The sequence below is a fragment of the Antechinus flavipes genome, chromosome 1, assembly GCF_016432865.1.
Source record: "Antechinus flavipes isolate AdamAnt ecotype Samford, QLD, Australia chromosome 1, AdamAnt_v2, whole genome shotgun sequence".
Classification (NCBI taxonomy): domain Eukaryota; kingdom Metazoa; phylum Chordata; class Mammalia; order Dasyuromorphia; family Dasyuridae; genus Antechinus; species Antechinus flavipes.
Genome location: NC_067398.1, coordinates 160,847,714 through 160,873,206, shown reverse-complemented (window position 1 = coordinate 160,873,206; position 25,493 = coordinate 160,847,714). Strand labels below are relative to the sequence as shown.

At 35.8% G+C, this 25,493-nt stretch overlaps 1 protein-coding gene and 1 long non-coding RNA gene across 3 annotated transcripts in view; one reads left to right on the top strand and one right to left on the bottom strand.

The window, feature by feature from the left end:
• The first annotated feature begins 10,990 nt into the window (after window positions 1-10,990).
• LOC127558883 (uncharacterized) overlaps window positions 10,991-25,493 on the top strand; it is a 28,406-nt gene continuing 13,903 nt past the window's right edge. Inside the window, exon 1 of the long non-coding RNA XR_007952992.1 lies at window positions 10,991-11,354. This is a non-coding gene — a long non-coding RNA (uncharacterized LOC127558883). The remainder of the gene's footprint in view (window positions 11,355-25,493) is intronic.
• Window positions 12,678-25,493, bottom strand: part of GFM2 (GTP dependent ribosome recycling factor mitochondrial 2) — a 57,676-nt gene continuing 44,860 nt past the window's right edge. Inside the window, exons 17-22 of one of the 2 annotated variants that reach the window (XR_007952987.1) lie at window positions 25,099-25,237; window positions 24,434-24,619; window positions 24,085-24,200; window positions 20,144-20,326; window positions 17,514-18,494; window positions 12,678-14,469 (exon numbers count right to left, since the gene is read on the bottom strand). Coding sequence is in view for 1 of the 2 variants with exons in the window: in XM_051992157.1 (XP_051848117.1) it covers window positions 18,366-18,494; window positions 20,144-20,326; window positions 24,085-24,200; window positions 24,434-24,619; window positions 25,099-25,237 (753 nt within the window). In the remaining variant the exon portion in view is untranslated. Of the gene's footprint in view, window positions 14,470-15,527; window positions 18,495-20,143; window positions 20,327-24,084; window positions 24,201-24,433; window positions 24,620-25,098; window positions 25,238-25,493 lie in introns of those variants that run through there. The other variant, XM_051992157.1, reaches the window with a different exon arrangement.

The window sequence follows — 25,493 nt, the reverse complement described above, 5'->3', positions numbered from 1 at the left end:
CAAAGGATTACATCATGAGTTGGAGAACATTAAGAGATAGGTGCCCCCCACCCCTTAATTGGATGTTATTCATGCCAAAAACAGCAGATTCCCTAGTTCCGGGAGGAACCATACATCAGTCAACTAGTTGTCTAAACACTGGTAACTTGAACAGCGATAAATCATCATTCTAGGTTAAATACACATATCTAAAATCTAAGTACATACTGGCTACTACTCAACATACTTAGATCACAGAGACCTAGAGAAACTAAAATATAGAAGAGGAATTTAAATGTACTTGGAAGTTCTTCACCTTATCTTTACTATACACAGCTGCTGGAAGTTCTTCAACTATACACACACACTTTCATGTGACAATCACATGACTGTAATTGTAGCATGATTGCTACAATTACTATTTAGTGCTAACCTATGAATTTTGAAAGTTTTGCTGAGGAGAGGGAAGCTTCAGGCTCTTAAAAGATGAAAAACGACAAGATTTTATTTAAAGTGAAATTAGTTGATTAGGGCAGCTAGGTGGTACAATGGATAGAGCACCAGACCTGAAGTCAGGTCAGGAGGACCTGAATTCAAATCTGGACTCAGACACTTAACATTTCCTGGCTGTGTGACCCTGGGCAAGTCACTTAACCCCAATTGCCTCAGGGGAAAAAATTAACTGATTAAGTTTCAACTATCTTTGGAATTGGAGGATTATTTAAAAGCATGGTTGCAGTGCTTATTACCATATCTACACTGACTTAAAGGACTTTCCTTTCATATATATATCTGTGATTACTATAAGTAGAACAGTTATGGTATATGTAAGATGAGTAAATAAATATAAGTAAGTAAACCTAGATTAATTGACATCTATAACCATGTAGGTAGGAAGTGTCAGAGCAGGGACTTCAACCCAATATGACATTGCCTTTTTGTGATTTCATTGCACTTTCCACTATCTATTTTTTGCTATTTTGTTATATTTAAGAGTGGTGAAATACCAGAATAAATGGTATAGTGACAGACAAGAAAGTTGATATGGAGAAGACTTTCACTATTTGAAGAGCTGGCACATGGAAATAAGATGAAACTTATTTTACATGGCTTTAGCAGGTAGCACTTACTAGAAAGAACTAAAAGGAACATTTTAGCTTAGGAAAAACTCCCTTTGGACTGCCCTGACTCCAAGAAATGGGCTGCTTAAGAAGGCTGGAAGATTCTCATCATTGGAGGCCTTCTGGGGAAGTTTAGTTAACTCTAAACACTTATCAAGACAGAGAGATTTGTACTTCAGAAATTAGCTAGATTAGACCTCTGGGTACTTATTTCTGATTCTGTGATTTCTAAATTAGATAACAGTCACAGAGCTGAAACCTGGGTAAGCTATAAAAGTAGCATTTTTAAAAATAAAAGGAGCTGGTATTCCAATGCTGTATTTAAGAACTAATCTAGAGAATTTAACTCATAATCTCATCTATGAAATACTTCTAATTAATCTCTAATCTATATATCCAGAAACTAGCTGCTGATAGAACAATCTGCACCCGCACTGTTGTTTTGTTGATATCAATATGTCATAAAACATATTCAAACAATCAAACATTTGTCTACGATGTAAAAAACAAATTTTGGCTGGAGTATATATAGTGCCTTATTTATTTATTTATTTTATTTTTTGTTACTCATTCATTTCCAATTCTTTGTAACCTCATTTGGGGGTTTGGCAAAGATATTAGGGTGAAATGTCATTTTCATTTTCAGCTCATTTTTCAGATAAGAAAACTAAGCCAGACAGGATTAAGTATTCATCAAGGTCGCCCAGCTAGGAAGTGGTTGTGTTGAGGTCTAGATTTGGGGTACCTAAATGAAATTAGGGTTTAGTTGAGGTCTAGTGGCAGGTTAGGGGTACAGGGAGTCAAATGGAGCTCCCCTGCAATTCCCTTGGATTCAGCGCAAGGATACGGCAGTAAATGAGGTCTAGTAGCGGGACGAGTCCCCAATAAAGGCATTTATTGGCCCAAGAGCTAGATTGATGAAAGAGGTTTATTATTGGTTTGGAAATAAGGAGATAGGTGAAGGTAGAGATAAGGAGGGCACCGGACAGAGGGTCCAGTGGACAGAGGGACCTCACATGGCTAGCACATTTGGGATCTCTGCAAAGAAGAGGTTCCCAGCATGGCCCTTTTATAATAGGAGATTTAGCTAGAGGGGCTTTTTGGGTGTAGCCCCAAAGTTGGCTCAGATATGGGTGGGGCTGGGACAGGCCGGGATTTTCTATTGGAATACAAAGGGACCAGGATTTGTGAGTTAAAGGGTAATTACATTAACCAAGGGGAGGTGGGAATCAAAGATAGGAATCTTTCCACATCATTCCCCCCTCAAGCAGTTGGAACTTAAATTCATTTAAGAAAAAAAGACATGGGACAAGCTCTCTTATTGAGTTAGAGTTGAAGATTTTCTCCTTCCAGGATTTTCCAAGTTTGGAAGTTCCCTCTTCATCCCCCCCTCAAGCAGTCACCTCCAAAGGCATATGGGGAAAAGGGGGGACGATCTCCTCTTAACTGCTTCGAGCTGGCAAGGGTCGTAGAGATTTGGGGGTTCATGCCAGGAGGCGAGGCATGAGGTGTGGGATTTGGGGATGGCAGCAGGGTATCTAAGAGGTGTTTGTCCCGTTCAGTCGTTCCTATCAGTTGTCCCATGTTCTCCAAGCTGAAGGGCAGTTGAGAGTGAAATGGACAAAGGACTGGCCTCTCCTCCCCTCCCTCAGTCTTAGGGCCTGGGGCTCATAGAGAAAGATCTGCTCAGCTAGATTAGGGGACTTCTTTTGCACTTCAAAGTGCCAGATCAACAATGCTCCCAAGGATATCTGTTCCATGAGGGTAGTCACCTAACCCTGATCCCTATCTATGTTAAAACATCTGCCTTTGTATCTTTCCTCCTGTAAAGTCGAGTCACTGTTTAATGTCAAAGATGCCAGCAAGGGTGAACAAGAATGCTTATAAGGCTGCCCCTACTTCAGTTGGGCACGGAACCATGCCAGAATCCTACTGGAGGTCCGTCCTGGCCATGCAGACCATCTAGGCCAGCTACAAAGAAATTATTTCTAAATTATGAATTACTATGGCCATCTTGAATTTTATTGCCTGGGCTATTTCAAGAGTCCAAAGATTGAAGCCCAGATCTCGGGGAATAGGTTAAAACCGGGGTATCATCTAGGGTGGAGATGGCCACAGCAGGAGATGTATCAGATCCCTTCTGTGGGCTGCCTGTAAAAATGCTGATGTCCCATCTAACAAGGAGAAGTAGGAGAAAATGCTGGGAGCAAAAGATTATTTGTCTATAGTAAAAAGTGTTAAGTAGCCTAGGGTTTAACCCTTTCCTTTTAATTTCCAAGAAAGCTAATTTCTCCTGGGGTTGGTTCAGGATGTGGACTAAGAGGTCAGGGGAAACTGGAGGCCTTGATATCTAATCAAGATAAGAATTCAGTTTAAGCTCTTAGAAATCTTTTAACTGTGCTGCCTTTCTTTAAAAAGAGTTGGTTCCTGAACCTTCCCCCCACTTTCCCCATTCTTATGGGGGAGGGGTGGAAGGGGTCAGAGGGAGTGCAAAGTATCTCAGCATTGCCAACCCAGTTTACGGCCCCTGAGGTGTTGGGACTATCCTGGGATAAAAAGGGGGCAGGATGCCAAAGGTCAATTCAGCTCCTGTGGTGTGATGCAGTTTCTCCATTGTTCCTCCTGCTCGAACTCAGGACAGAGATTGGGGTCTCCTCGGACAGTTTCGGGGACACCTACAGGCTTAAGTCTGGGAGAGATTTGTATTAAAAAGCACTTCCGCTCCGAGTGTTTTTTCAGGAGGCAGAAGTTGCCTTGAGAGGAAAAGAGCTGAGAGTCTCAGGTTGGAGAGTAAAAAGGGAGACTAACAGCTGTTAGCAGCAGAATGAAAGAAATATTGAGTTTTGGACCTCAGGAAAAAAGTTGAGGAGGTGGGTGGGTGGGTCCTAGGTTTCATTAGGTTGAGTTTTTCAGCTTTAAAAGAGACAAGTGTGCTGGGTGTGTTTTGGCTCGCTGCTTTTGCCTGAGGGCACAGGTGTTAATCAGTCCTGGGATTCGAAAGAAAAAAAGCACTTTAAAGGGATGGACTTGTCCAGAGAGTTGGTAGGTGGAGACAGAGATTCAGCTAATATATTCGGAGTTCAGGTTTTGAGATTGAGGCATTTTTCTCAAGCCCAGTGTTGGTCTTTACATTAAGAGACAGCTTAAAAATCTCTAGGAATGGGGGAGGGAAGTTAATTCATTGCAAAATCCGAAAGCTTTCCCATTCTATAATGTAACCTTCCTAAACGTCTCTAGAAGGTATTACAAAGGCCCTCCCAGAGAAAGGGCCGTTTGCCAAAAAAAAAAAAAAAAAAGGATTTTGTCCTCACAGCGTCCTATGACAGACTAATTTCCTCCAAAGACTCCCGGAGCCTGTCAGCAGCTCAAATTGGCCTGGGAATTTGGCTTCTTCCCCCCAGCTTCCCGTTATAGAAGGGTGATGTGGTGGGTTTGCCTCAGTGGAAACCTCCTAGAGAGCCACCAACATTGAGGGCAAGGTAGCGAAGGAGAGGTGTGGTAGGAGTGGGTGTGTTCTCCATTTCAATACCTCCTAGCTTTACTCTAGACAGTATGCATATTTTATTGCCCCTAGGTTCTTTGAGCCAGAGTGTAGAACAGAGAACAAGTCTAGAGAGCTTGAGAAAAGGACAACAAGAAAGACAGACTTCTTTCCTAGGTGTTCACCGAATTGAAGTTGAATTTTAAATGGCTTCAGTTTCTCCCATTAACTCATTTCTTGCTGCAGTCAAGGAATGAGGGAAAAGAGAGAATCCAAAGAATCCAATTCTAAAGAATTCAATTTGCCTTGATTTGGAATTTTGTGTATTCATAAATTTAAAATATGCCTACAAAGCTGTTTCTTCTGCTTATTTAAATTTATTTCTCAACACAGCTATTGTAAGTACATGAATATGAGTACTGTGAATTCTGTGGTATCTGCCTGCAAAGCTGTTTCTTCAGCTTGTTTAAATTTAAATTTATTTCTCAACACAGCTACAGTGAGTACATTTTTTGGCTATTCCAAGAGTCCAGGTAAGTATTTCATATCTAATGTTGGAGCAGAGATACAACAACTTCTTGTCACAATTAACTCTGTCTCAAATATTGATGTTTACCCTAACAGCACTTCTGATGAGTCTTGTATTTTATTTCATGCAAGTTATATAACCTCCATAGGAATGGCCAGCATCACACAACTTGTGTCTGAGACCACATTTAAACTCAGATCTACCATGAGCATTTCATTTTTTTAAGAGTTTTTAAGAGGGAGACATTTTGTATATATAAGGCTCATTTAGAGCTAACACAGGATAAACAAGTCACCTAATGTTCCTGGGCATGAATTTCTTCATTTGTTGAAGGTGTTGAATTGGATGACCTCAAAATCTAAATCTGTGATGCTAATTTATCCAGGAATGGTCTACTACAGTGAGAGGGTACTGAGAATTGAAACCATTCATTTTTAAGTTTAGTAGATTAACTGATAATTGGTGCCTTCTGACAGATCAAAGGTGTCATCAATATTTGCTCTTGACTCAGGACCTGATAGTAAATTGTTATGACTGTCAGTTCTTCCTAATCAAGCTGTGATTAGCCCTTGGACCTCTTGGAAGCCCATTAGTAGCAAATGACATGGGAGACACTAGCATGGGACCGCCCAGCATGATGTGCCCTCATAAGAGAGGGTGTTATGCTCTATGAGCAAAACAGAATTGAATTAGCTCAGAAGAAAGGTAAAGTGTCCACCCCAAATGTTCATAGGGTCTATTTGGGTCCCACCTGTAGCAGAGTATTCCTAGCTTGTATTGGTCTCATCAGCCATGACCAGACTCTCTATAACTCTAACATAATGATATCATTCCGGTCCTCTTTGAGAACAAAGGGCAACCACCTTTACCACCATTCTATGTGGTAATTACTTAATAAGAAAGCTACATAAACAACAATCTGGTTAAGCAATATTACTTTTGCACAAAGTAATCTTTGTTTTCCATGTTTGTGTTATTAGTACTCAGATGTCTGTAATGAGTGTCATCCTAGACAGTTTCTCTTGTTACCATATTATTTAGTTATCATCTTTCTCACATGGACACATGTCCATTCGAAAAATCAGAGGACTTGAGCTGAATTCCTTATCATCTGACACTTTGCCACTGATGGAATCTTATACCATTATCTTTTACATTCCCCAAACCTGAAATTTTCTTTGTCTTACCTCTCATCTTGTCTTTACCTGCCTCTTTCAGAGGGTAAGGGAAGTGTACCTGCCAAGTTCACCTTTACTTGGGTCCTGCACATGGGAAGGCTCCAAGCAGCAGAAATGTGAGACCTAAGAGATCATTGAGTCTCACCTCTTCATTTTATAGATGAGAAAACGGAATTTGCCAGTAAGTATTTATATGCAAAGTACTATACTTAATGCTATGGATACAAAGATGAGTAAAACATGGTCCTTAACTGCAAGGAACTCAGATTTCGATGAGAAGGGTCAATATGGAAACAACTGTGTACATATAAAATACATACAATGTAGAGAAGCAGAGACTGGGCTGGGCCTAGCATGTAGCCAGAGCAGATAGGATGAACAGGTGAAGGAGGTGATGAGTCAGAGGGGCAAGACAGTGTCATCTGGATTCCTCAGAGCAGCCAGCTCAGTACAAAGGGGCTCTTCTTCAGAAGGCTGGCCAATGAGGGTTGAATCTCATCGGTTGTGGGGATTCATAGAATGGTCTAATGTCTACAATTTTAGTATAGTAACTATTGTCATACTTTTGGCACAAAATGAACTTAAATTCCTGAGAAAGAATTACCAAATAAGTCTATGATTACAGGTTTATTATTTTTTTTTTTTTACTGTATTTGGAATTTCACTTAAACTTTAGTAACAACTTTATTCCTTATTCTTACATCAATAAGATTTTTGAGTAGTGCATAAACATATATCATAATAATATGCCATTATTATATTCCGTCTTATTTTGCTGAAGAGTTCACAGAGTATGTTTCTCTTGACTATAGATAAATTGGTTGTTCAGGAGTCAGTGGCAGTGCTAGAAGCTAGAAAGGTTTGGAGTGCTTTGCAAGGTGATTAAACCCTTTACTTTTCATCCTTTCCTTAGTTGAGTATATATAGGGCATTTTTAATAAAAATATAATTACCATGATGCCAAGAGAAACTGAATAATGTTAAGAGTTTGTGTGACATATTGGATATAACATATATTTTAACATGTCTAACATATATAGGATTGCTTGCCATCTAGTAGAGTAGGTGAGGGGAAAAAGGCAAAAATCTGAAACACAAGGCTATGCAAGGGTCAATTTGAAAAATTATCTGTGCATATGCTTTGAAAATAAAAAGCTTTAAAAAAAAAAGAATTTGTGTGAGAAACATGTTGGAGAGGGAGAATGTGACATAGTGGGAAAACATGCTGGATTTGAATTTGGAGAACATGTATGTTCAAATCCCTGCTGTGCCATTTATTAAACTGTGTGACTTTGGCGAAATCTTCTAACTTCTCTGGACCTCAATTTCCTCATATGTAAAAAGTTTCCTATCCAACTCTATAGCTATTTTCCTACGAGACAAAACAAAAACTTGAGGATGTTGTTGAAGTTTAAGCTTCGGCTAAACAGAATGGCATAGCAGCCAAAAGATCTAATATGATCTGAATCTCTATCAACAGTAGCATAACTGTGTCTTGCCTGATTAAAACACACCTAAAATATTATGTTTAATTCTGGGTCCCATATTTGAGGCCATATGCAGACAGAAGCTTGTCTAGGATAAGAACAAGCTAGAAAGGGAACTCAAAAAAAATATTATATAAGGATTAATTGGACAAATTGATGTGATATTGAACCCAAAGATGTGATTTTGGGGAGGAGACATAACTTCTTTCAAGTATCTTGAGTAACAAATGTAACTCTATTTATTTAATAGCTCCTATTATAAAAGTTCTAGTTTGTCATTCAATCATATCCGATTCTTCTAGGTCCCATTTTTTAGCAGAAATACTGAAAGGATTTTCCATTTCCTTCTCCAGCTCTTTTACACACAGGGAAACTGAGATAAATAGAAATGAAGTGACTTTCCCGGGATTACACAGTTAACAAGTGTCTGAGGCCAGATTTGAACTTAGGAAGATGAACCTTCCTGGCTCCAAGACCAGCCCTCTATTTATTTTGCCACTTAGCTATCCTTATTAGTTATATAAGTTATATTATTATAAGTTAGGAGTTAATATATGTAATAGTAACAATATTATTACTATAATATACTGTTACTATAGGAAGGATACTGTTATTGTAAGCTTGTGAGCTGGACTACTGTTGAAGAAAAAATATTAAAATGAGTATAATATAGATTGAATAAACATTAAAATATAAGTATATATTTTATGTATATAAGTATATATAAATTATAAAATGTTACAAATGTATAAAATATTAACTGTATAATAAAGAGGGGATAGAGGGAGAGAGAATTTGAGAATCAAATTAAATTTGAGAAAAAAATGAATTGTTAAAATTGTTTTTGCCTATAATTGGGGAGAAATCATATAAATATATTTGTTTTGTTTTGTTTTTACTGAGGCAATTGGGGTTAAGTGACTTGCCCAGATTTGAGATCATATTTGAACTCAGATCTTCCTGACTTCAGGGCTGGTGCTCTATCCACTGTACCACCTCACTGCCCCAAATAATATATTTTTTAAAAAGCTTAACTAAATTAAGATTTTGGGAATGCCCTGCATTTTAAATAAAATTTTATACTATTAGTTTGAATTTTTGTCTACTGCAGTTATTTTTTTAAGTCAATTGTATTGACTTATTCTATTAATGTATATGTAATCTTTCTAGTTTAAACAGGAAATTATAATTGAAGTATGAAGAGTCTTTTTTATTATGAGAAGCTAGAAAAAGTTACACTAGCCAGATATTGTGTAGTTCTTACAGCCCCTTGGTATGTAAACCATTTTAGTTAGGGACAAAATTGAAAGAAATTCTATAATGTGGAGCATTTTAACTTTACTGGCAAGTCTGATATTTGCAAGTTTTTTTTTTGTTTTGTTTTGAGGTGTTTTCTTTAAGCACAAAAAGTGAAAAATTATTCAGCAATCATAATTTACATCTCTCACATCCATCCATTCTTTTTTTTTCTCCTATAGTCACACACAAAGTTGCCACAATGGCTCCTTATGTTTCTAGGGTAAAATTCAAAAGTGTTAGCCTCTTATTTTTAAAGTCCTCTACAATCTGGCTCCCATTTATCCCTGCAATTTTACTTTAGATTACTCCCCATCATTGCTTTTATATAAGCTTTCTGGGATGCCCTCTCAAAACAGGTCCCACCTCCTAAATAAAGCTGAAACTGATACTCCTAGTTGTTAATGCCTGCTCTTTCCAGAAATTATTATGTTGAGTGGTGCAATGGATTGAGATGGCAAGTCTGGAGTCAGGAAGACCTGAGTTCACATTCAGCTTCAGTTACTTCCTAGCTGTATGACTCTGGGAAAGTTACTTTAACTCCTATTTGTCTCAGTTTTCTCATCTATAAAATGGGGATAATAGTAGTACCTTCCTCCATGGATTTTTCTGAGGTCAAATGAGGTAATAATTGTGTCTGGCAGCTGATGAGTTGTTGAATTTTAACTGAATTGACTATATATTTTGGCCTAGTAGGAAAAAATCATAAATCTACCTGATTTAAGAATATAAAATGAGTACTATTTAAATTGCCTGTTCAAAGAGCTTAGAAAAATGGATTTATACAGTTTTTACCTGTCCATTTACACTGTCATCTTCATTGGTCCTTAATCTTTTGTGGTCAAATGCAAATTGAGAATAAAGTTTAAACAATTACCTGAGATAATGGAGATATTCAATTATCCCTAAATTGATGCAGGATTAGCACTACCTCTATAATGTGAATCATTTGCCTTAGACCTACTTATAAAGAAGCAATAAGTGCTTAATTTGTTTGGGTCTGTACATTGTAGGCCTCGAACAAATGCTGTAGGGAAGCAGCTTTGGAGTCCTCAAAATATCTGAAATCTGAATGATCCTTACAAGAAACTGACAGAATATCACTGCCATATACTTGGGTAAATCTCTGATAATGCAAAACTGGGATGTTGAAGTTGGATGTGAGATGGGAGACAGTTGCTACTTAAAGTAGAAATGTAGGAAATTTTGAAAAGTAGGCTGTAATTTAGAGATAGGAATTGTTATCTGATACTGAAAAGAGTCTGGAACTTTGAAGTGCAAATAGATTTTTGCTTCTAAGACCATTTATTAAATGCCTAAAATATTTAATACTTTATCACATTATTAATAAGAGAAGTGAGAGGGTGGGACTCTTGAGTCAGAAAGCCTGTGTTCAAATTTCACCTTTAACCCTTGCTTATGCTTAGTCAAATTACTTAACTTCTCCCCGTCAGTTTCAACTGTAAAATTAGGGGGCTTGGACTAACTGACCTCTAAGATCCTTATCATTTCTAAATCTAGGAGCTTAAATCATTTTCCCTCCTTGGGTTTTACTTCTCTTATCTGTAAAATGAGAGAGCAGTATTAGATGGCCTAAGGTCACTTTCAGATTGAAAGATCTCACAACCAGTTCTTGAAAAATTTAAAGGTTAACACTAAAATATTTGTATTATCCCCTTTTAAAAAAATATCTTTTATGCAGTAGCAACTAAACTTCTGCTCAAAAAAAAAAAAAAAAAAAGTCAACTGCTAGAGAACCTAGCAACAAGAATGCTAGGGAACAGAATAACAAGAGTCTGCATTAATCTTGAGACTCTTCATCATGTACCTTGCACACAATGCCCCATTTGCATAGGCAACAAGTCTGTGCAAAGACAAGTCTTGTATAAACTTGACCCTTGTGGTCTTTGGCTGGTTGGATCACAGTCAGCTCACTCTTGGGAATGGATGTTGAGGCCTCGGGTGTGGGTTCTGTCTCACCAGCTACAAGTCCGGGGCACACCCTGTAGACACACCAGGAAAGGCATTGAGCATGCATCAAATTGAGATTGCCCCCACTGTCTCAGGAATTGGGCTCCTGGATACACAAACTAAACACATCCTTGTTGCTGCGGCACGTTGGCAAGGGAGATGAGAGGGGTATAAGTATGGGACAGAAGAAGGAGAGAACGTTAGGAGAGACAAGATGATGTAACCAAGCAATAAAGTTTCTGCATTAGAGGTATCAGAACTGCTCTGTCCTATCCGGAGACTTCTGAAGGTCACAGAGGCGATGATAATTGGGTAAGTGCTCAGACTCCAGCTGGTGTCAGTAGGTCTGCATTAGTTGAGGACCCCCACAGTCAACCATGGAATGAGCCTATTTCCAGGAATAGCCTCAATTGTTTCCTTCGTTTATGCTTTTCCCTTTCTATGGAAATGTGAAATACCAGCACAACCAATTTTTTTGATATTGTGAAATGTTAAGTGCCCAAATGGAGCAGAATGAGGACCAAACCATTCCAGCTGATGTTTGCACTGTGATCTGACTTAATTTTGAAATTACATATATTAAAATATAAACTGTGCATTTTTACAAATAATCCTCATCAAATTGCTTATTATTCTCAACTTCTATTTCTGTTATTAGCTGTGATATAAAATGTATAATATTTAAATTGCCTTTTCAAAGTAGTTGGAAAAATGGTTATCTTCAAATTTTACCTATTCATTTACACTGTCACCTTCATTGGCCCTCAATCTTTAGAGCATGTCTTAATGAGCTAATGCTTATTTGAAATCCTTGACTATCCTCAGTCCCTTCTACCAGAAAGCAAACCTTAAAGCACCATAGAAATGTGTCAGCTATTGTTATTAGTTTGTAATTATTTTAAAGATATTAATTTCTACTATTATGACATGAATATGACCCCCTCCTCCGACATCCTTGAAAAGTTTGCTAACAAGTTCTGCTATATTCTACAAAACCTTTCATAGCATTCTCCCCCTCTCTTTCCCAGCCCCAAACCAAAACTTAGGCTTCTGTTATACATCAGTTGTATGAGGAGATATATTTGAAGGACCCACCTAGAATATCATAACATGTATATAGTAGATAATACTCTTTCTTATCAGAAATATTAACATTTTTCAGGGGAAAATTTTTTGAGATTTTTTAATTTTCATCGTTGTTTCAAAAAATAACCCCTACCCAGCGAGCTGTTATTTGTAACAAAGATGATGAAGGGATGGGCAGAGGCAAAGGAAAGGGTATTTACAGTTTAGCAAAACCACCCAATACATTAATCAAGTCTGAGAGTATATGCATTACTCAATATCTATAGTACCCTAATTCTTCAAAAAAAAGGAGAAGAGGTATATTTTTCTTATCTCTGCTTCAGAGACAAATTAAGCTATTCATTATATTTACACAGCATTCATTTTTATTTTTTCTTCTTCATTTACATTCTTTTTATCATTACAAATACTGATTTTCTTTACATCACTCAAATAAATCTCTGGATTCTCCATATTTATAATTTCTCATAACACAATAATGTTCCGCCACATTCACATACTACAATTCATTTAGCCTTCCCCTAACATTGGGTTTCTAACATGTAGGAATTTAAATGTGAAAGAGCAGGTGGATTCCTTAAAAAACTTTTTTTTTATTGTACAATTTCTTGATCACTTTCATTCATGGATTCTTGGAACTGAACCTTCCCTTATAACAAAAACAGGGAAACAAGAATACCAAATGTGATGAACATAACTGAAGCAACAATCCGTCCTTTTGGAAACTAATGAAATTAGAATAGGCAATAAGATAACAAAACCATCACTCTTTGCAAGTAGTACGATGGTATATTTAGAGAATCTTAGAGATTCTAAACTAAATTCTAACTAAAAAATTTCTTGAAACACTTAACTTTAGCAATGCTGCAGGATATAAGCTAAAGCATCAGCATTTCTATATGTTACCAGCAAAACCCAGCAGCAAGAGATAGACAAATCCCATTTAAAATAACTGGAGACAATATAAAATATTTTGGAATCCACCTGCCAAGACAAACCCAGGAACTATATTAACACTATTGCAAAACACTTTTCACACATATAAAATCAGATTAAAACAACTGGAAAAAATGTCAATTGTTTATGGATAGGCTGAGCTAATATAATTTCAATGACAATTATATTTAAATTAATCTACAGTGCCTTACCAAAATGCCAAAATAAATTACATTATAAATCTAGAAAGAATAATAAAATTCATCTGGAGAGACAAAAGATCAGCAATATCAAGGGAATTAATGGAAAAAAAAATGCAAAGGAAGATGAAGCCATACCAGACCTAAAATTATATTGTAAAGCAACAGTCATCAAAACTTTGGCATTTTCTAAGACATAAGAGTCGTGGATCAGTGATCCAGGTTAGGTACACAAGACACAATCATCATTTACTATAATAATCTAATCTACTTCTTGATAAACCCAAAGACTCCAGATTCTGGGATAAGAACTCACTATTTGACAAAAATTATTGGGCAAAATTGGAAAATAGTTTGGCACAGAACATCATCTTACATCCTATACCAAAATGCAGTCCAAGACAATTCCAACAGTCTCCATTTGGAAAATGCCATCTGCTTCCAGAGAAAAAGCTATGAAGACTGAATATGGATCAAAATGTGTGATTTTCAAACTTTTTGTTTGTTTGTTGGCTTTTTCTTTCTCATGGTTTTTCCCTTTTGGCTTGATTTTGCTTGTACAACATGACAAATACTGAAATATGTTTAAAAACATCGTGCAACACGGCAACATCAATATTATACAACGATCAATTCTGATGAACAGGATGCTTTCCAACAATGAGATGATCGATGTCAGTTTCAATGATCTTGGGATGAAGAGAGCCATTTACACCCAGAGAGAGGACTACGGGAACTGAATGTGGATCACAATAAAACATTCTCACTCTTTTGTTGTTGTTCACCTGCATTTTGTTTTCTTACTTATTTTCTTTCCTTTTTGATCTTGATTTTTCTTATACCAGAGAATTGTATAAATATGTTTACACATATTAGATTTACCATATATTTCAACATGTATAACATATATTGGATTGCTTGCCATTTAGGGGAGAAGGTCACAGGAAGGAGGGGAAAATCTGAAACAAGACTATGCAAGGGTCAATGTTGAAAAATTATCCATGTATGTTTTGAAAATAAAAAGCTTTTAAAAAAATCATACATATATAATCTATACCAAATTGCTTGCTGTCTTGGGGAGGGAAGAAGTAAAGAATGGAGAAAAAATTTGGAATACAAAATCTTAAAAAAAAAATTAATGTTGAAAAGTATTTTTACATGTATTTGAAAAATAAAATACTATTTAGGGGAAAAAAAAAAAAACCCTGCATATTTAGACTCTTGACTCAGCTGGGAGGGTAATAGTTTCAATTTCTTCATCTGAAAATTGTCTGTTCATATCCTTTGACCATTTATCAATTGGAGAATGGCTTGATTTTTTATAAATTTGAGTCAGTTCTCTATATATTTTGGAAATGAGGCCTTTATCAGAACCTTTAATTGTAAAGATGTTTTCCCAGTTAGTTACTTCCCTACTAATCTTGTTTGCATTCGTTCTGTTTGTACAAAGGCTTTTTAATTTGATATAATCAAAATTTTCTATTTTGTGATTGGTAATGGTCTCTAGTTCATCTTTGGTCACAAATTTCTTTCTCCTCCACAAGTCTGAGAGATAAACTATCCTATGTTCCTCTAATTTATTTATAATCTCGTTCTTTATGCCTAGGTCATGGACCCATTTTGATCTTATCTTGGTATGTGGTGTTAAGTGTGGGTCCTTGCCTAATTTCTGCCATACTAATTTCCAGTTATCCCAGCAGTTTTTATCAAATAATGAAATCTTATCCCAAAATTTAGAATCTTTGGGTTTGTCAAACACTAGATTGCTATAGTTGACTATTCTGTCTTGTGAACCTAACCTTTTCCACTGATCAACTAATCTATTTCTAAGCCAATACCAGATGGTTTTGGTGACTGCTGCTTTATAATATAATTTTAGATCAGGTACAGCTAGACCACCTTCATTTGATTTTTTTCTCATTAATTCCCTTGAGATTCTCGACTTTTTATTGTTCCATATGAATTTTGTTGTTATTTTTTCTAAATCATTAAAATATTTTCTTGGAAGTCTGATTGGTATAGCACTAAATAAATAGATTAGTTTAGGGAGTATTGTCATCTTTATTATATTTGCTCGGCCTATCCAAGAGCACTTAATATTTTTCCAATTATTTAAGTCTGACTTTATTTGTGTGAAAACTTTTTTGTAATTTTGCTCATATAATTCCTGACTTTCCTTTGGTAGGTAGATTCCCAAATATTTTATGCTATCAACAGTTATTTTGAATGGAATTTCTCTTTGTATCTCTTGCTCTTGGATTTTGTTGGTGGTGTATAAGAATGCTGAGGATTTATGGGGATTTATTTTGTATCCTGCTACTTTGCTAAAATTATGAATTATTTCTAATAGCTTTTTAGTAGAATCTCTGGGGTTTTCTAGGTATACCATCATATCATCTGCAAAGAGTGATAGTTTGGTTTCCTCATTGCCTACTCTAAAGGAATTTTTTTTTTTTTAAATGTGAAAGAGCAGGTGGATTCCTTAAAAAACTTTTTTTTATTGTACAATTTCTTGATCACTTTCATTCATGGATTCTTGGAACTGAACCTTCCCTTATAACAAAAACAGGGAAACAAGAATACCAAATGTGATGAACATAACTGAATGCAACAATCCGTCCTTTTGGAAACTAATGAAATTAGAATAGGCAATAAGATAACAAAACCATCACTCTTTGCAAGTAGTACGATGGTATATTTAGAGAATCTTAGAGATTCTAAACTAAATTCTAACTAAAAAATTTCTTGAAACACTTAACTTTAGCAATGCTGCAGGATATAAGCTAAAGCATCAGCATTTCTATATGTTACCAGCAAAACCCAGCAGCAAGAGATAGACAAATCCCATTTAAAATAACTGGAGACAATATAAAATATTTTGGAATCCACCTGCCAAGACAAACCCAGGATCTATATTAACACTATTGCAAAACACTTTTCACACATATAAAATCAGATTTAAACAACTGGAAAAAATGTCAATTGTTTATGGATAGGCTGAGCTAATATAATTTCAATGACAATTATATTTAAATTAATCTACTTATTCAGTGCCTTACCAAAATGCCAAAATAAATTACATTATAAATCTTGAAAGAATAATAAAATTCATCTGGAGAGACAAAAGATCAGCAATATCAAGGGAATTAATGGAAAAAAAATGCAAAGGAAGATGAAGCCATACCAGACCTAAAATGATATTGTAAAGCAACAGTCATCAAAACTGTTTGGCATTTACTAAGACATAAGAGTCGTGGATCAGTGATCCAGGTTAGGTACACAAGACACAATCATCATTTACTATAATAATCTAATCTACTTCTTGATAAACCCAAAGACTCCAGATTCTGGGATAAGAACTCACTATTTGACAAAAATTATTGGGCAAAATTGGAAAATAGTTTGGCACAGAACATCATCTTACATCCTATACCAAAATGCAGTCCAAGACAATTCCAACAGTCTCCATTTGGAAAATGCCATCTGCTTCCAGAGAAAAAGCTATGAAGACTGAATATGGATCAAAATGTGTGATTTTCAAACTTTTTGTTTGTTTGTTGGCTTTTTCTTTCTCATGGTTTTTCCCTTTTGGCCTGATTTTGCTTGTACAACATGACAAATACTGAAATATGTTTAAAAACATCGTGCATCACGGCAACATCAATATTATACAACGATCAATTCTGATGAACAGGATGCTTTCCAACAATGAGATGATTGATGTCAGTTTCAATGATCTTGGGATGAAGAGAGCCATTTACACCCAGAGAGAGGACTACGGGAACTGAATGTGGATCACAATAAAACATTCTCACTCTTTTGTTGTTGTTCACCTGCATTTTGTTTTCTTACTTATTTTCTTTCCTTTTTGATCTTGATTTTTCTTATACCAGAGAATTGTATAAATATGTTTACACATATTAGATTTACCGTATATTTCAACATGTATAACATATATTGGATTGCTTGCCATTTAGGGGAGAAGGTCACAGGAAGGAGGGGAAAATCTGAAACAAGACTATGCAAGGGTCAATGTTGAAAGATTATCCGTGTATGTTTTGAAAATAAAAAGCTTTTAAAAAAATCATACATATATAATCTATACCAAATTGCTTGCTGTCTTGGGGAGGGAAGAAGTAAAGAATGGAGAAAAAATTTGGAATACAAAATCTTAAAAAAAAAATTAATGTTGAAAACTATTTTTACATGTATTTGAAAAATAAAATACTATTTAGGGAAAAAAAAAAACCCTGCATATTTAGACTCTTGCCTCAGCTGGGAGGACAAGAGAGGGAGGGAGATTTCATTATCTGTTTTCCAATGACTACCTGACCTTAGTAATTTTTCCATTTATAGATGCATTCACTCCATTGTTTCTAATTTCACCCTCTACATTAGTTCATTTAAATCTTCCCACGTGTCTTCATGTTCTTCACACTAGCCATTTCTTCTATTTCATTTTCATCCCACTGTTCAGTCATTTCACATCAATGGACACCTACTTTGTTTACAGGTTTTTGTTACAAGAATTCTGTTTCCTACACATAGTATTCATGCTATACCATGAGTGGGATAAATACATCAAAGTGATGAATAGTTTAACCACTTTTCTTACATAATTTCCTATTGTTTTTCAAAATGGTTGAAGCAATTCACAGCTTTATCAACAGTGTATTAATGTGATTCTCAGTATATTAATATGATGTCCCTCCAAAATGGACTGAGATATGTGCAAATTTTTAAGGCATGAGCTGAAATTTCAAATTTACTCAAACTTGCCTTTTTTCTTATTAGTGAATTGGAGCAACAGTTGGTAATTCTTCCTTTGAAAACAGTTCATAGACTTTGAACACTTACCTTTTGAGGAGTAGTTCCCTTAGGTCAGGCTATTTAAAACAATTTAAATGATCATCAACAACTAGTAGGACTCCAGTAGCCAAAGTCTGATAGAGTTAGCATGACAGCGTTTGTTTCAAGTCATAAGTGAAAATTAGTAACTCCCTTCTCAGGAAAAGTCATTAATGTGGATCTTCATACAATGAAGAAACTTAAGTGAGATACTGTATTTCTCAGTCTTTTCATTTCCATGTAATAAAAGTAATCAGGCCAGTCCACTTCTTCGATTAAGCAAAGCATTTTGGTCCTGAAGGTTCATAGCTTGGTAATTAGACAGCTCTAGTGCAAAAGTTGCTGTGCCAGATGATAAAGTTCGGAGCACAGTTGAATAACCCTAAACACAGTAATTTCAGAAGAAATGATAAGTCAATTAATCAGAATCAAAATATCTATGCTCTCAATTTCTTTTTCCCATTCTTTCTGACCATTTTATTGATAATAAGCAAAGAAAGATAATGAAGTTGAAACTGGACAGCTGATTTTAATTTTGAATGAAACTGAGTTTTCTTCTTTAAAAAAAGAAAAAGAATTTTATTTAGTTATGATTTCCATACCAAGCTTGCTTTATGTAGAAATATATTTGCTCAATACACATCCTCAAGGTTGTAGGATGTTATATAGCTGGTAAAGAATGCAAGAGATAATTGAGTGGTCCGATCCCTTCATTCTCCAATTGAAAAAGCCAAGTAAGAAAGAGAAGTTAAGACAAGAGTTGGAACTAAAACACAACTGCTCCTGCAAAATCATCTAATGTGGCTCAAACCAGATTAAAATGCATTTGGGAAATTGTTGTACAAAATAAGTAAAAACCCAATGCAACACAGATAATGTTAGTTTGTGATTTCCTTAGTCAAGCAACATGCCACAGCTGAGATTAATTTCTGTTTGAGTTTGTCTTACTGGTCTAAACTATGACATGTTTCACTAAAAAGTATATTTTAATTTGAGACAATCAGCACTTGTTTGTTCTGGTTTCTCCATTATCATGATGGTTATCTATTTTGTGCCTACCTGAGGCCTCTGATTAATTTGTCATATTAGTTATTTTTATAGTATTTGACAATTATAGATTTTGAAAGCAGGTTCCTAATATACCCAGGTTCCTATATACCTGTAGAAAAGACTGTAGAACACAGTACAGATAACAATTAAGCCAATAGTTTGCTTCCATAGCTATTTAAAGCTCTTCCCAAGATGACCCTCATTTCACCTTTTTAGTCTTGTTTATTATTCCCTTCTGGGCATACTGCAACCCAGTCAAATTGTGTTTCTTGTTATTCCTCTAGAACCCCATCTTTGTGCCTTTAAACCAGCTATTCCTTGGGCCTGAATTCGTCTCTCAGAATCCCTATTTTCCCACAAAGTTCACCTTAAGAACCATCTTTTTTATGAAGCCTTTCCTGATTCCCATGCAATTCCAACTGTTATAGCTTCCCCCCCTCCCCAAGTCAATTTATATTTCTTTTGTATATACTCATATATGTATCTGTTGTCCCCCCTGGCTAGACAGTAAGTTCTTTGAAGAAAGAACCATTTTCACTTTGTCTCTCTCCCACTATCTGAGGCACTATGCCTGGCACTTGCTGGACATTAAAAAATGTTTGTTGATGACCTCAAAAGTTATTTCTTGCTTTAAATTTGTGAGTTTATAAATGGTTTCGAATTCACTGAATTGGCAACTTTCATTTTAAAGATATTTACATGGTAAAGAAAAGATGACGATTTTGCCTCCCTATATTCAGAGAGGAACTGCCTGCCTATCTGTTAGTCCCAGCTGCCATATCTATAAATGTTTCTATCACTGAAAACCAAATTACATTACTATTTCTTAGTTGTTGAAAGTCACTGATTCTCTCTTAATAAAGATTCGGACCTTTCATCCGAACCAATTTTTCTGGTTCTCTTCATTTACAGTACATTTACACCTCTCAGGTAAATGATACCCAAACTCTATGAAATTTAAAGTAACAAAATAGTCCATACCATCATTTCAGCTAAGGGAACTGATCCAACAACAACTCTGTTATCCTGACGACTCTGAATTTCTTGAATGCTGCCTCTTCTCTGAGCAAGATCAGCTAGGACAGAACTGAGATAGTCTCCAGTTACTGTAACTTCGAGGTTCATAAAGGGTTCCAGAACTTGCTTGTCAGCTTTCTTTAGAGCCTATGAATAAAGACATTAAAATCTCCTAATGAAATAAAATTCCTTAAAACATAAAATTACATTTTAAATATAAAAGTGATTCCTCACTGATATATCCAAACAATAACAAAAAACCCAACTGTATATAAACATGAGAACCGTAACAGGTCATACAGCCTGTGGCTTTCACACAAAATTTCTTTGCCCATAATTAATAAGAAATATTTACTTCACTTATCATGTTCAATATAACATGGTTGATAAGTTTTTTCCAAAAATAAAATGTATATCTAAGGATTATTGGACTTCCTGAAAACCATGATGAAAAAAAAGAACCTAGACATTATCTTTCAGGAAATCATCGAGGAAAACTGCCCTGATGTCCTAGAATCAAAAGGTAAAATAGCCACTGAAAGAATTCACCAATCACCTCTTGAAAGAGATCCCAACATGAAAACTCCAATGTCATAGCAAAAATAAAATGTATTTTCATACATTATTGCAGTTCATCTCCACAATATCATAATAAAAAAGGGTATAGGATTCCTATTTTTAAAACTTTGCAAACAAAAAGGCACAGAGAAATCAGCAAATTTTCATCCTTATCACCCTGTAATAGGGTCATTGCTAAGAAGACTTACATTGCTAGGAATTCTGATAACTGGGTCCATTACAGTGGAATGTACAATCAGAGACTTAGCATCAGACACGGAAGGAAACAATTGGCTAAGATAGAATAAAGGCTTTCAATTTACTCTGGCTTACAACCAAACAAGGAGTTAGGAAGCAAGTAGTAATTACCATTTATTTAATGTGGTAGCACTGTAATGTTCTGTAATGATCTTGCTAGGCCAGCCACCAAAGATAGTCATGATATCCTTTAAAACAACTGCCACTATCTGTTTTGTGATACCCAAGCTCTAGACCTGACTAAAACTCTCTGTGACAGCTTAGACAAGTTATTTCCCTTGGTAGACAACAAATTTCCCTTTTGGGAAATGAAGGAGTGAAATTCTCTAAGGACACTTCCAGATTGAAAATTCTGTTTCTACCTGTCAGATTGGCTAGAATGACAGGGAAAGATAATGGGGAATGTTGGAGGGGATGTGGGAAAACAGGGACACTGATACATTGTTGGTGGAATTGTGAACACATCCAGCCATTCTGGAGAGCAATTTGGAACTATGCTCAAAAAGTTATCAAGCTGTGCATACCCTTTGATCCAGAAGTGTTTCTACTGGGCTTATACCCCAAAGAGATACTAAAGAAAGGAAAGGGACCTGTATGTGCCAAAATGTTTGTGGCAGCCCTGTTTGTAGTGGCTAGAAGCTGGAAAATGAAAGGATGTCCGTCAATTGGAGAATGGTTGAGTAAATTGTGGTATATGAACGTTATGGAATATTATTGTTCTGTAAGGAACGACCAGCAGGATGAATACAGAGAGGACTGGCGAGACTTACATGAACTGATGCTGAGTGAAATGAGCAGAACCAGGAGATCATTATATACCTCAACAATGATACTGTTTGAGGATGTATTCTGATGGAAGTGGACCTCTTTGATAAAGAGAGCCTTAATTGATCAAAGATGGACAGAAGCAGCTACACCCAGAGAAAGAACACTGGAAATGAATATAAACTGCTTGCATTTATGTTTTTCCTCCCGGGTTATTTATACCTTCTGAATTCAATTCTCCCTGTGCAACAAGAAAACTGTTTGGTTCTGAACACATATATTGTATCTAGGATATACTGCAACCCATTCAACATGTAAAGGACTCTTGCCATCTGGGGGAAGGGGTGGAGGGAGGGAGGGGAAAAATCGGAACAGAAATGAATGCAAGGGATAATGCTGTAAAAAATTACCCTGGCATGCGTTCTATCAATAAAAAATTATTAAAAAATATATATATATATAGAAAATTCTGTTTCTAAACCTTGCTATAAGTAGAAATTCACTTACTTAAGAATTAGAAGTACCATTTAATTATTGTTCTGTCAGAAATGACCAGCAGGATGAATATAGAGAGGATTGGCAAGACTTACATGAACTGATGCTAAGTGAAATGAGCAGAACTAGGAGATCATTATAGACCTCAACAACGATACTGTATGAGGATGTATTCTGATGGAAGTGGATTTCTTCAACAAAGAGCTCTAACTCAGTTTCAATTGATCAAGGATGGACAGAAGCAGCTACACCCAAAGAAAGAACACTAGGAAATGAATGTAAACTGCTTGCATTTTTGTTTTTCTTCCCGGGTTATTTATACCTTCTGAATCCAATTCTCTCTGTGCAACAAGAGAACTGTTTGGTTCTGTACACATATATTGTATCTAAGATATACTGTAACCTATTTAACATGTATAGGACTGCTTGCCATCTTGGGGGAGGGAGTGGAGGGAGAGAGGGGAAAAATCGGAACAGAAGTGAGTGCAAGGGATAATGTTGTAAAAAATTACCCTGGCATGGGTTCTGTCAATAAAAAGTTATTAAAAAAAAAAAAGTACCATTCAATTACATAACATAATCCTCTGACTAAAAGGCTAGAAGGATGTAAGTTATTTTCTTAAAGAAAACAATTTAAAGGGCAGAAATTGAAAATACAATAAAGTTCTGACTGTATAAAGGCCTTTTAAATAACTCTCCAATTCATTCAATTATTATAAACAAATCCTCCAATTATTCAAAAAAGGTTTATTCCCTTGAAAGGCAAGAAATCCTCAAAGGGTGACTCTACCTTCAGAGTGGGACTCAAGAACAAGATGAAGAACAGCTGGAAGTGACCTTGGCACCAATTTGATCTGTCTAAAATCTTTTAGATTAGAAACAACCTGAGAAAATACTGGCCCCTAATCAGGGCTTTTTCAATCATGCCAATCTATCCAAAATATCTGGGGAAATGCCCAGAACTTGTGTTTGCTATGTCAAAACCTGGCTACTTGGTTACATTTAGATAAAATGTGATGTTTCATGTATTTCACTGCATCCATTGAGTTTCTAGGCCTTTTAGTTCCTCTTCTTCTCTTGAGTGGTCCTAGGAAATCATTTGAAATGATACAAGCATTCTCTTAATCCCAACCCTCAAAATCATGCTAGTCAAAGGTTCAAAACTCCAGGTCTAACTTCAAGAATACCCACGAAACAACTTATCAAGGCCATGAATGTCTAATCTGAAAGATGTCATACTAAACAAGCAATGTGTTCCCTCCTGCTGATATATAGTGAAGTTGGCATTGGTGCCCAGACTAAGCAATGGGGATAGACACAGGGCCACTGGCTCAAAAAAGATAATAAAGAGGAACTGTAGGATTTGGATGTGGACTCTTGTTATTAAGTATATCCAAACAAATAAGTCTCTCAAAATATGACATGTATATGACAGGGCTCATGATCAAAACAACCCATATATGAGTTCCCCTTGCTGTATTCAGATATATATACTGAAAAGGAAGAAATTGTTCCTAAACCAGAAGAGAAAAGTTATTCAAATGACAGACAGCCCTCCCCAAAATTGAACAAACAAAAGCTTATGACTTCAGAGCAAATGTTACACTAGCATGTAAATAAAAGTAAAAAGTAAAAAAACAAACAAAAACCCCACTATCCCCTGAAATTCCAGGAAAACAACAAAAGTTAAAAGTCTGAGATGTTTCATGTGAAAAGAAAATCTTATTGACTTTGAAACTCAAGAGGGATAAGCCAACGAGAGTTGGAAATAGTTGAATAATAATATTGAGTAAAGTCACCTTCAAGAAACAAGGGCAATACTTTTATACCTTTTGAACACAACGGGAGACACAGGCAGAAACCATTGTTGTAGAGGTGCCAGGGTGAAGTGTCAATGAACACAGAGTAACTGCAACATCCTGAATTGGGAATCCAAGCAATGGTCCTGGAAAGGGGAAAACAATTACTCTAGCATTTTAAATAAGCTTTTTTCCACCACTGAGAAATGAGAAGTAACTAGTTTAAAAAACAAGACTTGAGATGGATATAACAATGGTATTAATTTCCAATGGAGAGACAAAAAGGGGTGAAAAGAGAGAAAAGACAGAAAAACAGAGAGAGAGAGAGATGAGAATAGTAAGAGGGATACTAATGTCTACTCTAATTTATGTACTATACCTTGCAGGTATGCATTACGAATTCCATTTTCAATGGCCTCTTGAAACTCTTGCAGAAGCTCCTCCCTAATATTTTCAGCATATTCAATAACAGGGACTACTTCTGATTTTTCTCTTGCACATGGCCTCACTTCCACATCCACAGTCACTAAATGTCTTTTTTCTCCTAATGTTCTATCCAATGTATCTGTAATCAAACAGAAGAAAAATTGACTCAACTATGAAGATGTGTTTCCATGAGACAAGCGTACCATTTTACAAAAACAACCACTTAATGTTCCTTGAGTTGAACTGGATGTTGATTTTTGTACAGAAAGATACCACACTAGCATTTGTTAGCACAAAAGAATAGGATACATACCTCTGAATTGTCCCATAAGCTGAGGACAGTATTATTTAAGTCATCCCCAAAAAGCTATTGCTTTTTTCTGAAATTTGACCACCAAAAGCATGTACTGGCTGCTTGACTTAGGTATAGTGCATAGCTGGCAAACAGATTTATGAGTTTTTTGGTTTTGGAGTGTTTTGGCTGAAATGACTAAAAACATAGGGACTGAAATGTATGGTCTTAATTCCTACTTGATAAAATTGAGCTAAATGATCTGGACAGCTTTCCTAGAAACACAAGAAGAACCAATGTGTCATATTTTCTTTTATTTTTTGTACCTGTGGCATGGGCTGAGTTTAGAATGGTTTCTCTATATGCTATTTGTAGAGGACCAAGGAAGGTCTCAACACCATATTCTCTCTTGATGCGGTCATTAATGATCTCAATATGTAGCTCCCCCATGCCACAGAGAATAGTCTGGTGAAAAGAAGAAGAAAAAAATCAAATTCAAAAAACAAGATAAGGACTTCAGAGTACATATACTATACCATTTATGTAATGAGAAAAATATTTGGAAAGGCAAACTAAGGCAAGACTATCCCATTAACTGCATTCCTTTTGGCCAATTATGACAAAATAAAACAGAATTCAAAAGTACATTTCAAGAACCTGGAAAATGAAAATGAAAGTATATATATATATATATATTCTAATTAAAATTAAAAAAGCTTTT